General features: G+C 40.2%; 1 protein-coding gene across 1 annotated transcript in view; it reads right to left on the bottom strand.

The window, feature by feature from the left end:
- Positions 1-382: 382 nt before the first annotated feature.
- zfand4 (zinc finger, AN1-type domain 4) overlaps positions 383-13,584 on the bottom strand; it is a 16,855-nt gene continuing 3,653 nt past the window's right edge. Inside the window, exons 4-11 of the mRNA XM_059359411.1 lie at positions 12,921-12,996; positions 12,108-12,175; positions 11,777-11,963; positions 11,193-11,340; positions 9,431-10,669; positions 8,536-8,590; positions 3,617-3,734; positions 383-2,216 (exon numbers count right to left, since the gene is read on the bottom strand). Coding sequence (XP_059215394.1) covers positions 2,081-2,216; positions 3,617-3,734; positions 8,536-8,590; positions 9,431-10,669; positions 11,193-11,340; positions 11,777-11,963; positions 12,108-12,175; positions 12,921-12,996 — 2,027 coding nt within the window. The 3' untranslated portion in view covers positions 383-2,080. The remainder of the gene's footprint in view (positions 2,217-3,616; positions 3,735-8,535; positions 8,591-9,430; positions 10,670-11,192; positions 11,341-11,776; positions 11,964-12,107; positions 12,176-12,920; positions 12,997-13,584) is intronic.

Here is a 13,584-nt window from a genome sequence, read left to right as displayed (position 1 = left end):
TAAAATTCAATGAAGCCTGTGAATACTCTTTCTTTTTAACAGATGTCCCTCTCCATGTTAAGGGGCATCTATCTATCTGCCTGGAGAGACGAAGCAGTGTTTCAGCAGTATAGACTGCACAGCCCAATTATCTTGAATCAAAGCCAGACAACATGAAGGAGTAAAGTGAACATAAAAACACTAAGACGTGACTCCGGTCAGGGTTTGTCTGTTGCACAGGAACAGCATCCGTATAAGTAAAAGAAAAGTGTACAATGAGTACAGCCTTCACTTTACATTGAAACATATCTACTCAGTGACTCACAATCATAAAAAGGCAACATAGTTATGATTCCATAAAGCATTCTCACATTTACCGATTGCAACAGTATCTGCACTCCAAATTCCTCAATTAGTTTATTTTTTGAACATGAACGTGTTATATCAACAGACTATAGCTTTGAAGTGTTCTCACAGAAAAAATAATTAATATGCAGACATAGCATTTGAAAATGTGAACCAGTGGCAGAAAGCCCAGCGTGGGTCAATCCATCTTTGCAAAGTCCTATCTGAACCAAATTTAAAAGCTTGACCACTTTCACTTTTGTTTTTGGTCAGAGATGTTTTTTTGTTTTGTTTTTAAACACGAGTGGTGTCTTGTTGTGGCACTTATAACACACAACCTGCTGAGAAACACAAATGACTGGAAAGCATCTCATTAATGTGATCGCATCTGGAGATGGTGACACATCGCTAATGAAGGACGACCCAGCAAGATGTTCTCTTCAACCATATCTGTTCAAACTTTGGCTAGAAATTGGATTGGGGGGGTCTAATGTTCAGCAGGTGTGAGGCAAATTTCAGCTTGTTGCTAAGGAACTAGCTGAGTGTCTGCGTCAGGGGGACAGGGTACTTAATGTGACCAGAATTAGTCATTGATAACAAACACAAACACTTTCTCATCTACTTCACAGCAATATGAGAAGAACAATTAGGGTTCAAATGTTCAATGTGCAAATAATGAGGAGCTGAAACAGCAAGGACACTATGAAGAAATTATGTATCTGTTAAAAAAAAAAAAGCAGTCAAATGAAAATATAATTATCAGACAGTTGTTGGAGTCAGTGATGTAAAGTATGTAATGGAAAGAAACTTTATTAGACCAAACCCCTGTAGATACCATAACAGCATTTAAAGTTTTTGCAACAGCTGAGCAATAAAAAAGAATTACAAAAGATTTTTTTTATGGCAACCACCTTACTTATAGACACATCATAAATACCATAAGCACCCCCCCCCCCCCCCCCCCCCCCAATCCTAATACAGTTTACTTGATAGGATTACAGATTACAACTGACATTCACACCTACACACATTGCATACTTGCTATTTCAAAACCAACCTTGAATTTAAATAATATTCATTAATAAATATTAAGTATTTCATTAATAAGTGGGTGTACTGTTCTCTTTAGAGAAAAGATTTCATTAGTGATGTCGGTATGTATGTGCCCATGTAAGAAAGATTTTTAGATGTGAAGAATATATAAAAATTTGGATGACAACATAAAGACTTCATAAGACAAACACAAAAAATTTAAGTATCCTCCCCCTCACAATAAGGAAAGTCAGATGTATAAATATGATAGTTCTAAAGTGCATCTGTCAAAGACTTGTCGAATGAAAAGTCATCAGCGGTACTATCTTTTAAAGAAAAAAAAGGCTGATAAAACTAAAAATAGATATGTCTGTCGTGCAGCAGATATATTTAGCAAAAACTACCTACATACAAGCACAGGTTTTTTTTTGTTTTTACACAATGAAAAAAGAACAAGGTAACAGATAAAAAGGATAAACATCTTCACATTGTCAATAAGTAATAATTAGTTATTTGCCATTTCAGTCTACTCTTGTTTGTTCACACTTGGCTTTACAGAATATTTTATTTAAATTTTAAGCAAACTTGGCTGATAAAAAAAGCACACAGTGGTGAATAAGTTCCTTCCTTCTGCTAGAAATGACTTTGCAGAATCGCCTCCATTCAGTCAATCTAACCTGTAGTTCTGCAGGTCGTCCCCTAAGAGAGGCGACAGTTGTAGGGTCTAGATCTTAGGCAGCTTGGGAGCACTGATGAGAGGGTTGGTCTCTTGCAGAAATCTCCGTCCGGCACTCTTGTAGTCATAAGTGCAGTCATGCGTCTCTGCGTAGCGGTGGGTGGCACAGAAGTTGTGACTACACCTGAAAGATTTAAATAAACAAATACAGTACCACTATTAAACTGCCTGTTAACTAATGTAAATATCTAAATCAGCCAATTATGTGACAGCACTGCTGAATGAGCATAAGAAAGGTGATTTAAGTGACTTTGAAAGTGGCATGGTTGTTAGTGTAAGACGGGCTGTTCTTTCAGAAACTGCTAATCTACTGGGATTCTCACGCACACACATCTAGGGTTTACAGAATATATCCAGAGATACTCTGGGCGGAAATGTCTTCTTGATGGCAGAGGTCAGGTCAGAGGAGAAGGGCCACTCATTTAAGATGACAGAAAGGCAACAGGAACGCAAATAACCACTTGTAACTACTGATCACAAGCAAACGTTGATTGGCCCAAAACAACTTGATCAGAGCACCCTCAGTATGGATCCATCCTGGCCGGTATTAATGGTTCAGGCTGGTGGTAATGGGGTAATGGTGTACAGCAAGGTTTTGTGCAACCTCACAAAGCTCAAATAATCTCAGATTGGTTTCTTGAACATAACAATTAATTCTCTGTATTTGTGACCAAATCTCAAACTAAAAGAGCACCTTTGGGATGTGGTGGAACCCATCCATCATGGATGTTCAGCTGACAAATTTGCAGCAACCGTGTGAGCAAAGTTTAAAGCTCATTGAATCTATGCCATAAAAAAGCAGTACTGAAGGCACAAAGCGGTTGAACCTGGGACAAGAAAGATGTACCTAATGAAGTGTATGTATAGCATATATATTTATAGTATGTTCCTTTAGAGACTCACAGTCAGCAAATAAAATCATTCTCCATCAGCAAACATGATCTGCTCAATAACCAGGCTATTCTGCTGAGGAGAGTCGCATTACTCCCTCCTTATTCTAACTCCTGCAGCTTAGTCTTCTTTTACTGAAAGCCTCCTGTATGCACTTTAATCTCCGTATTTGATCAGTCCATTAGTCAAAGGAGCAACACTATTTCTACTACATACTATCTGTAATGTATTTCATTTACTTGACCTAATATTAAGTAAATTACATTACTCATTTAATCACAGAATCACCACTTAGTCTTTTGAACGCAGTTGGGAGCTCTAAGTTACATACTGTTGCATCAGAGTCAGTGTGTACGCCCCGGACAAGGCTCGGGAGAGGGAAGTGATCCAGATTGATGTCGTGGGGAGAAACTTTGATAATACTAATAACTTGTGGCAGAACAAGCACTGAACAGAGACATGTTTCCTCTGGAGATGGCTGAGAGACAAAATGATGAACTAGGAAAAGACCACTTTCTTCTAAAACAGCTGCTTCAAGGACAAGAATGACAAATAGGGGGAGATTTGATTTAGAGTCAGGCAGCGAGTGGGCGAGTGAGTGCGTACAGGTGGAAATGCTGGAGGCACTTGTACCTGCACTCGTAGCTGGTAGCCAGGCCAGTCTTCTTGCCACAGAGGAAGCAATGCTTTGAGCTCTTCTTCTTGCTGCCTGTGGGAGCCTTGACTGGAGGTAGGTGGTATGTTGGAGTGCCTGAGAAAGGAGCAAACATTTTTTATTATTTACCCTTCAGGAGCCACTGTGGAATAACTGATAATGTAGTGAGAAAGTTTGTATTAATCTACACACAGCCCAGTCACGTAGTTTGGCTCTCATCTGTAATTTAGACCATTTTAAGTGTCCCTGATGTCTGCATGAGGCGCAACATTTTACAACATGCGCTTTAATTTGTACATCAAATTTGCTCAAGCTCGATCCATCACAGTAATCATGACGCCATTAAAGGTTAGATCAACAAAGAATCAACTAAGGAGAGGAAAAATGCACTTCTTTCTATCCAGTACTTTCAGGCATGTTGTACTTCTTACCAAAACCCAGCAATGATGTCAAAGCAGCCATTTTCACCAGCTGTCAAAAGGCAAAACACCTGCTGTGAAATCAAACGCTGGAGTGTGGCCAAAAAAGCAATGTGCTTTTAAGTCACTGCACATTTCTAAAAACCTGTCAGTCTTTACCATTTCACTTTGTCTTGTCTACGTTTCTATCTTATTGCCATTTCATTGAGCACAGGAAGTGTGCTTTCATATCATGCCGTATGTCTGCTTAATGTCTGTGGCATGATACCCACAGGGAAAAAAAAACTGGCAGAAAATAATCCCTTAAAAACACAACACTGTGAAATTCTTGTCTTTATCTAGGGTTTTCCTAGTTACTCTGGCAATTCATTTCAAGCTTGGTTAATGATAAAGTTTAAAATAATTGTAGTCAATAGTGAGTGCAGTAATTACACTGTTATTCATGAAATGGCAAAGATAATTGCTTGAAGAGGGCTTTAGGACATTTTCAGGCTTTGCCATGCGAACCATTACCCTGTCGCAATGTTAAAAAAAAAAAGCCAGAAAACAAACTGTTAATTTCCTTAGTCAGGGAACACCGGTTTATGTCAGCTTGTACCCGTGATAATCGTGTCTGTGGAAGCATGCAGCTCGGTAGGGTTTGTGAGCCGTGGGGATACAGGAACATACAGATAAAACTGACAGCTCTGTGATGAAGGTAGAGAAAGCTCGGTGTCAAGCAGCTGGGCGTGGGATTGGTTTTTTTATTTGTTTGGTGCACTTTAATCTGCTGCCATACAGACATACAGTGGGTTCAAATATATTCAGACCTAAGCACATTTTCCACATTCTCTTGTTTAGCAGACCTAACTTGAATTTAATTACATTTCATTAAGGGTTGTTCCATCAAGTTTTCTTTGCGCCGAATCCTGACCATGTAATTCAATAATGTAAGGAGGAGGACCTGATACGTACACAGCAACATGTTATAGACATGGTGCACTGAGAGGAAGACAGGTAACTTTTTGGGAACTTCTCATTTCAATATGCCCAAGGTGGAACTGACTGAAAAACTCCCCCTCATACACGACTTTTGCTTTTTTATTTTTCTATGCATTATGAGATTTTCAGTCTCATAGCATAAGAGACGCTTTCCAGTTTTATAGCCTGTTGTGATCTGTTGCCTTTTGGGAAAGTCGGTTCGGTGTTTGTAAATTGTAATATACAAGTTTTTGAATTGCTCATTAATAATAAAAACAGTTTACCAAAGTTTCTTGTTGCTAAAAAATGTAATATTTCACCAAACTGTAACTCCTAAACTAGGCTATGAACCGAGCCATGACGATTGTGTTCCACCCTTAGTCACTTGCTATCAGTGTTTATATCTGTACCTTTAACCTGATTGTGTTATGTTTGTGTTGCCCTTCCTTAGTCTGGACTTTCCTGATAATTTCCAAGGAAGTTTCCTTGAAACAACTATGAGGTAGTAAATATCCCAGAAAAAACACTCCATTGAAATAACTCATTTGAAACCCAAGTTACTATTGGAAACTAATCGAACATCATCTCTACTTCTCATATAATTAGCATCAATTTACACAGATCTTTCCAGGAAACCTCTGGGAAATTATTAGGAAGATACAGACATTTTTTTTATTTTACCTGCACATTACCCAACAGCAACAAAGTAAGCAGCCATTTTTAACAAAATAACAAAACAAATTACAGAAAAGCCTCATTTACATAGTGTGTGCTTGTTAGATTGTTATGAGCAGACCGAGCTTAAATCTGTCTCATTTATTTTGCTTATCCAAAGAGAAGTCACTGAAACAACTTAAAAGCTGCACTCAATAACTCAAAGTATGAGGAAAAAGAGTCTCTGGCCTGTTGCCATGAATGCCAAATGCTTACATATGGCCAACACATCTCCACAGTAAAGCAGGTAGAGCATCATGCATCATTATGAGGATGTTTCTTATCAAACTGAAGTGGAATATGTCCTGACAGACCATAAATGATGTCAAATACAGACAAACCCTGGGGAAAAAATAGTCAAGAGCACACGCAATCTCACAGCGGAGGGATGACTCACTTTTCAGCACAACAACCACAACAACACACTCAGGATAATAACAGAGTGGATTTAAGACTGTCTGTCCTTGAGTGGCCTCATCAGAGTACAAACTTGGACCTCACTGAAAATATATATTGAGATTTCCAAGAATTCTCACATATCCTGAAAGCGCCTGTGGGTATTTATGTGAAAGAATGAGAGAAACCTTAAAGTGAATGTGTGTCAAGCCAGTAAAGGCAAAAAGACCGGAAGCTGTAATTAGTTCCAAAAGTGTCTATAAAATTAATCTTTTGAAGACTAAATTAATCATTTTTGAATGACTCATGTGTGAACAGCAGTGTCAGCATACGTAGTGTCTCTGATTGATGTTATTTATTTTGGATGTCCACTCAAATACCATTTTTGAATGCTGTTTGAGAATTTATTGATGGTGATCAATAATTGACTGCAGCCTGTTGGAAACACTGATAAGTACATGTCGAGCAATTATGAAAAATAGGGGTTCTTTGACTCACTACTTGATGTATAGTTATCCTTATTCTCTGTGGAAAGTCTCAGCATATCAGTGGTCGACATAAATAAGTGAGTGTGCTTATGTGTAGGCCTGGCGCCTTATGTTGTTTGTGCTGCTTCTGCAGTTGTAGCAATAATGAATATTTAAAACCCTTGCGGTGCTTTGTAGTAGCGCTCACACAAGCACAAACATGCACTGAAGGCTTTCACATAACAACATCCTCTTTGTATGTGACTGCACCTCTCAAGAACTGCATCTTAGTTCAGAGCGGTTTGGCTACAATGTACTCTGGTACAACAGATGGCTGTAAAGTCCACAACTCAAATGTGCGATCCCACCACCACAATGCTACACTTTCTTTCAATGGTAGTTTTTTTCCTGGGAGTGACAATCACCGCCACCCTGAAATGGGGAGACAACACTGCCACTATTCTCAAGAAAGCACACTGTTCTTTTTAAGACAAATGAAAAATTGTGGCATTATCCAGGGATGGTTCGGTACAATTTTATAGAGCAGCAGTGCAGGGCTAACCTGATGCACTAGATGGTTTGTTACAAAGAAACATCTGAGAAGCCACCATAAGAGTTGTGTGACAGTCAAAGAAGAGCGAACATTGTTTCCATCAAGAAAAGCCTTTAGTGCTACTCTTTGCTCTGTGCACTCTCCTGATGCTATTACAGGATCTATGTTAACTTCAAACTTAACTTTAAAAGCTACCCTTGTTGTTCTGAACTAACAGTTGCCTCTCTGTGTTGTCACAGACACCTAAACCACTCCCATAACTGCCAGTGGCTGCTCACAGGATGCTGATAGGTCTAATCAACATCAGAGATCAGTATAAACATCAGATATTCATTCGATTTAGGATCCTGTGATTCCCACATGATGACATTATATTTTTAGGATCCAGTTGGGATGCATGGTAAGTGGTGAGCATCCTTACCTTCCCAATAACTGTGTGGACTGGCAGTATGTTAGCTGAGGACAGGAGACAGGTGTACAAAGTGGTGCACACTGTATCCAAAATGACTGATGTATTACTCCATCCCTAATGGAAATCTATAAGGCTAGACTACATAAGAAGGGCTCTAAAGTTTTAATGGATTCTTCTCACCTGGCTAACAACCTTTTTTTTAAATGTATTCCCTTCTCACAAAAACCTAAAAAGCATTACGACCAGAATGCCCAGGTTCCAGGACAGCACATATCCTGAAGCTTTCGTTCTCCTTAGCACCACAAACACTGCAGTGCAGGTCATTTCGCAGGTTAAATAACTGTGCAATAGGGACCATGTTTTTAATGCACTTGAAGCACTTTATCTAGTGGGCCGTTTGATGTTCCTGCTAATTTCCCTACAGGTGCTAGGATTTTACCTAGGGTGTTCTTATGTGTTTAATTGTATTTTACCCATTTGTTTTATGCTTTTTATGATTAGTCGGTGGATACATCATTTTATACTTTGTTTAATGTATGATGTGCTTTATGAGTGAGTGGCTTTACAAAGTTTGTCTTTCTGTGTCTTTGTTTAAGTGATCTCACGAAGATAAATTTGAATCAATCATTGTAATATGGCAAAGTATTTAATCCTTATGAATAGGGATGTAATGATCAGTTAATCTACAATATAAATAGGTGGCGATTCAAAAACTCTTTTTATTTTGAAAAACAGATGGTGCTGTGTGTTTTTTCTTTAAGACATCCAAGATCCCTCACGTCAGTAACCCTATTAAGGTGGAAAAACATGTCAGTTGCAGGATGCACTTTCCTGTTTAAAAATCACACCAAGCCTTAGTTTTTGTATTTAAAGAGATTTTTTTTGTATCACTCAAGAATTGTATAGAATTGTGAGTAGCATGTATCGTTACATCCCTGCTAATGAACACATAAAGGCATTTGTGTGTCTACCTTACCTATTCTCCCGAAGGAAGTCATGACTCCACCAGCTGATGCAAAACTGTTGGTGGCCTGAGAAAAAAAAAACAGCAATATGAAATATTTTTAGAGCAAATCAAAACAACTGCAGTGCTTTTTGTTGGGAAAATAGACATATTTACTTAATGTTGTCCCGGAAAAGAGCTTAAAGTTATCAATATTACAGGTGAAGTAATAAAAACTATGAACAGTGTCAGTAGGAATTAGTCTTACATCAAAAGTATGTGCTTTGAACCTTACATAGTCTACCTCACTGTGTCACATTGGGCTTATGTCTCATGATGAAGTCCAACTACAGCACTTTCAATAAAATATGTGAACTGAAAAGTAATGTCAGTATTTTCTTCATTTATCATTATCTTGTGTGCTTTGCTCTAGACCTGGAAGATAATATAATTAACCTATCTTGTGGCTAAACCCATATCAAGACCGACAATTCTCATTTCTAAATGACTGATCAGCAGGATTTTGTCACAGCATAAATTCTCAAATATGTGACAGTACAATGTATGCAGTTTTTGATCTATTTTGATCAGCTCAAAAAAATAACAAAGCAATCTGAATCACTGATGAAACTGATTAAGATATTTCAGTGAATGTCCTATCAAGACACTGCTGTGACAATTATAGCAAAAATAATTTCTCATCACCCACTCCTACTTTACTTTGGAGCATCTGCTACCTCTGTGGGTTGGGATGAGCATAGACTAAAGTTCTGGCAGTCACTATTACTCAAATTTAAGTGAGATCAATTTACAGAATACCATGTTTAAAAACTCACAAATACAAAAAAAAACAACACTGAAGATCACTGATGAATAAAACACAAATTAATGACGAAAATATTTCCACAAATCACGTCTCCATACTCACCATGTAAGACGCTGCTGCTCGGTGCAATGGTGACATTTGTCTTATTAGATCCTCCTGTATGAGCCTGTTAGTTGGAATAGATGGCAGCCTGGAGCCAAGGCTGTCTGGTGCTGAGGCAGTGGCAGGGGGCAAGGCCAGTGTGAGTCCCAGACTCTCTCCAAGGCTGTCTCTGTTGCTGCTTTCTGGAGCCCTTGTGGAGAGAGAAGCCAAGAGTTCAGCGTTGTTCAGGGACCCCAGTGGCTCCTTACGGGCTTGGTTGGCCATCTTAGTGATGCCTCTTGCTTCCCTCTTGGAGATAAGCTCTGGCCTCTTGCCAGGTGACTCCACTTTAACACCACGAAGGCGTGGCGGATGGTTGGACGGGGTGGTGGAGGGTTGAGGGGATGTGCTGTCTGGCCTAATTTGTGCTGAGGCTTGTGCTTGAAGGTTGGGCTGTAAACAGGAGAGTGTGGAATCAAAAGCCTGAGGCAGCAGCCTAGTAGAAGTGGATGGTGAGGTGCAGCCTGGCAATGGAGAGGGGGGGCTGGTATGAAATGGTGTGCCGAGCTGTGTCCTATCACCTCTGCTGGTAAAAGTATCACTTGTTCCAAGTGTCCAGGTACTGAGTGGGGAGGGGGAGACTGGCAACTGGTGCTGAGTCCCAATGTCGAGGGACAGATGACCTCCCTCTGGCTGGCTGGACACATCCAGACTCAGAGGGTCTAACAGGTCGCCAAATGGTGCTCCAGGTTGTGCTGGCACCACAAGCCCAGGAGCTTCCTCTAATAAACCCAGCCCGATTGATTCCCCTGCAGGCTCAGTTGGGTCAAAGGTAGCTTCAGGTGGCCCCCTGATACACAGTGGAGGGAGCTGGGGGTACACACAGTCCCTCATCAACCTGGTGCTGCCAATGTCCAACCGGGACACTTTGGGAGGGGGGCGTATCTTTGCAAATGGTGGGCATGTTTCCCATGGCTCCTCCTCCTGAAGCATGTAACAGGACGCAGAGGAGAAAGAAGGCGGGGGTCGTCTAGGGATAGAAAAGTGGGCAGATGTTGCAGCAGCCGAGGGCAGGGAAGGATCTACGGATTCATGGTCTGCAATTGGAGGTAGTTGTGCATTTGACTGCCAAGACTGGTTGATCTGGGGGAGCGAACGAAAGAGGCGATGATGGTGTCGCGTGCTGGAAGGTCCTAGGGAGCCACCGCAGGGATGTGGGCTGACAGGGGGCCGTGGTTTTACCTTTGCCAACTTCTTCGGCTGAAGGACAGAGACACAAACAGAGGCAGTCAAATTATACCCTAAGCCTCAAAAAATGTATTACTGATACTAATACTTTTTCTATTCTGTTAAATAAGAAAATCACAGTGGTCATCTCATCACTTGATTTAAGCTGCTTGTATAAACTAATTATAAGCATAAAAAATCTTTTAAGTGCCAATACAATTCTATGTACTGAAAAACTATCAAGACATTAGTGTTTGGTGCAGTACATCTGCATTATGCAAAATGGTGCAGGCTACCATTCAAATCCCGTGATTATGACATGCAGCATTCTATATGATGACAATAAAAGACATAATTCTATTATTTTATTGCCAAAAGAAAAATCCTCCATGAAAAAACTGCTTAAAGAATAGCTTTCACGGAGAATAGACAATGCCTTTTTTGGATGTCTGCATTCAAAATGATAAAAGGAATGTGTGGAGGCCGCATTTGCACTTTCTGAGAGGAAATACAGTGTTAATGCTGGGTTTTTTTTTGTATCTCAGAAGCTTCCAACCTTTTTGTTTAGGTTCATGTCCTCCATCTTGGCTTTGAGTTGCTTCATTTTGTTCATGGTGATGGAGTTCTCAAGGCTTTGTTGTGCAGCTGCAGAACTCTCTCCATCCTCCTCCTCCTCTGCACACACATTGTACACCGAGCCACCACTGGAAAATATGAGAGGGAGAAAAACACTCTGCCTATTAGTGATCTAACAAAGCTGTCTGCAGTCTCTGCAGTGGCCCTGCTCACTGAACTCAGCTGCCACACCTACTACTGAACAATCAATGTTGAGTACTCAACTCCACCCTGGCTGTATTAATAGATAATTGTACTTATTTATCCTGTTTGTGCCTCTTTTTTCCTCGCACCATTCTTAATATCCAAGTCTTTGTTTATAAGCCTGATGTCACTGTCACTTTATGCTTAGTGACAGGTTGACTACACCTTTTCCAAAGCACTTTCAATCATTGTGTCTTCTTTTCCACAGCTTTTACAGCTAAGGTTAATCACATATTTACATGGGTATGACATGGCCCAATGTGTTGTTTCAGTATTTGGACACATAATGTAATAACAAAGAATTTATGAAAATTTCCCAACCTCATAGATTCAGACAGAGGGGTCAGGGTGCCATCTCCTCTGTCGACTACTCGGAAGAAGTTTAGCTGGTCATTTTCACGATAGACCACAAATGTAACCTGCTTATTGGCCAGGCTTTTCTCCCAACCGTCTTCCTTTGTGCTCTCCATTAGATCGGTCACATCTTTGATAGGATCCTCCATGGTTACTGACCAAAGAAGACAAAACACACAAACATTGTGTGATTAAAACAGGAAGAAAGTATATTTAAATTCCCTTCTTTGTATGAGAATTTATTTCTTTTGATATAATGTCAAACTACAGATGTCCAGCTCTTTGGTATTTTCCTTACCTCTCCTGGTGTTAATTGGGCCTCCTCTCATAGCTAAGACCAGTTTCAAAGTACAGCCCTCTGCAATGCTGCAAACACAAACAATGATGATCAATAAAGCAGAATATATAAGCATAGTATATAAAGTATAGCCCATTCCCCAGTGTATGTAATTGTAATTGGAGGGAAGGAAACAACAGTAGGCAACATATTTACATTTAGGCTAAAATGGTTTACTTCTGATGCAGAGGGGAGAGGCTCTGATATAAAGTAAACAGCACTCTAAGGGTCAGGATGATTTCCAGATGAACTTAAGTGCACGACTGGGAATTCCACTGGAACATTTGTTTCTGATGAGCAGATGTTTCATTGCCTACTCTACCCCTCTCTTGCTTCTAAACTTCAAAAAACATGCTGCAGTGTGATAGGCGAGCCTAGCAAGATCTCACCAGAGGCTGTTCATGTGGAAAATTAAGTGACAAGCATTCATAACAATACCACCATCTGCAGCCAGCAGAGCACTGGAGGGTGAGGTCTGCATCTCATAAACTGACAGGAGCGGAGGGGGCAAGCTCTCTAAATATGACCAGTATGTCACTTGTCTCATCCGCTTCTACATCTCTAGCTCTTTTACGATATGTTAAACTGAATTTAGACTGAGCCACCGCAGCAGCAGGGAGGCTTTTAAAGTGCTCATACAAAGTGCCTCTAAATGTACATGAGTGTATATAAACATATTGCTCCTAATTGGTCTAAAAAGCAGAGTCGTAGGTGTGATTTTGCTTCAGTGTCAGTGCTGTGAAGGACAGAAAGGGTTGGCAGGAGCAGATTTACCCATAGTCATGTAGACAATGTTCATCATCCAGCTCTAGGTTGTTCCAGATAAGGTGTTGCTGGGCAACAGGGATACCTTCACAGACAGTCAGAGAGAGGGTAGGAGAGAAAACAAGCAAAGTTGACAAGGACCTGTTCATATTTTATGGACTAAGTTCACAAAGCTGACAGATTGGCAATATGGCAATGCTGCCAACAGAAGCAACCATCCACCACTAAACATGATTCTGCTCTGCCCTCTAAAGACAGAACTGTGAAATTGCTGAAAAGAGCACACTGAACAGATGCATTGTTAACTAAAAAAGTGCACATTAAAAAAAAAAATCTTGTTGATGTGCTACAGTGTTACCACACCATAAAGACTTACAGCCAAAATAAATTAGGTTGGTTGGACTATTATAGGTCTAACTTTTAAAATGTAATATTATTACAAATTTGACCAAAAAGAATGTGATTCCAGTTGATGGATGACAGCCTAATTAATACAAAGTCTCTCCAGAGCTGCTCCTTGAAATTAGATGGAGTGTATGCGTAGTCAGGAAGCTCTCTGTGCCCACAATGAGTGAACTTGCTGACCTAGCGCTGGACATGAGCCAGTGTTAGTGAGCGAGCAGTGGTTCTTTCCCTGCAAAGTGGTTTGCTCCTTCACAAAAACACTTGGCTT

Source organism: Centropristis striata, chromosome 20 (assembly GCF_030273125.1).
Source record: "Centropristis striata isolate RG_2023a ecotype Rhode Island chromosome 20, C.striata_1.0, whole genome shotgun sequence".
NCBI lineage: Eukaryota > Metazoa > Chordata > Actinopteri > Perciformes > Serranidae > Centropristis > Centropristis striata.
Note: the sequence above shows the minus strand (reverse complement) of the source record. Positions and strands in the feature narration are given on the sequence as shown.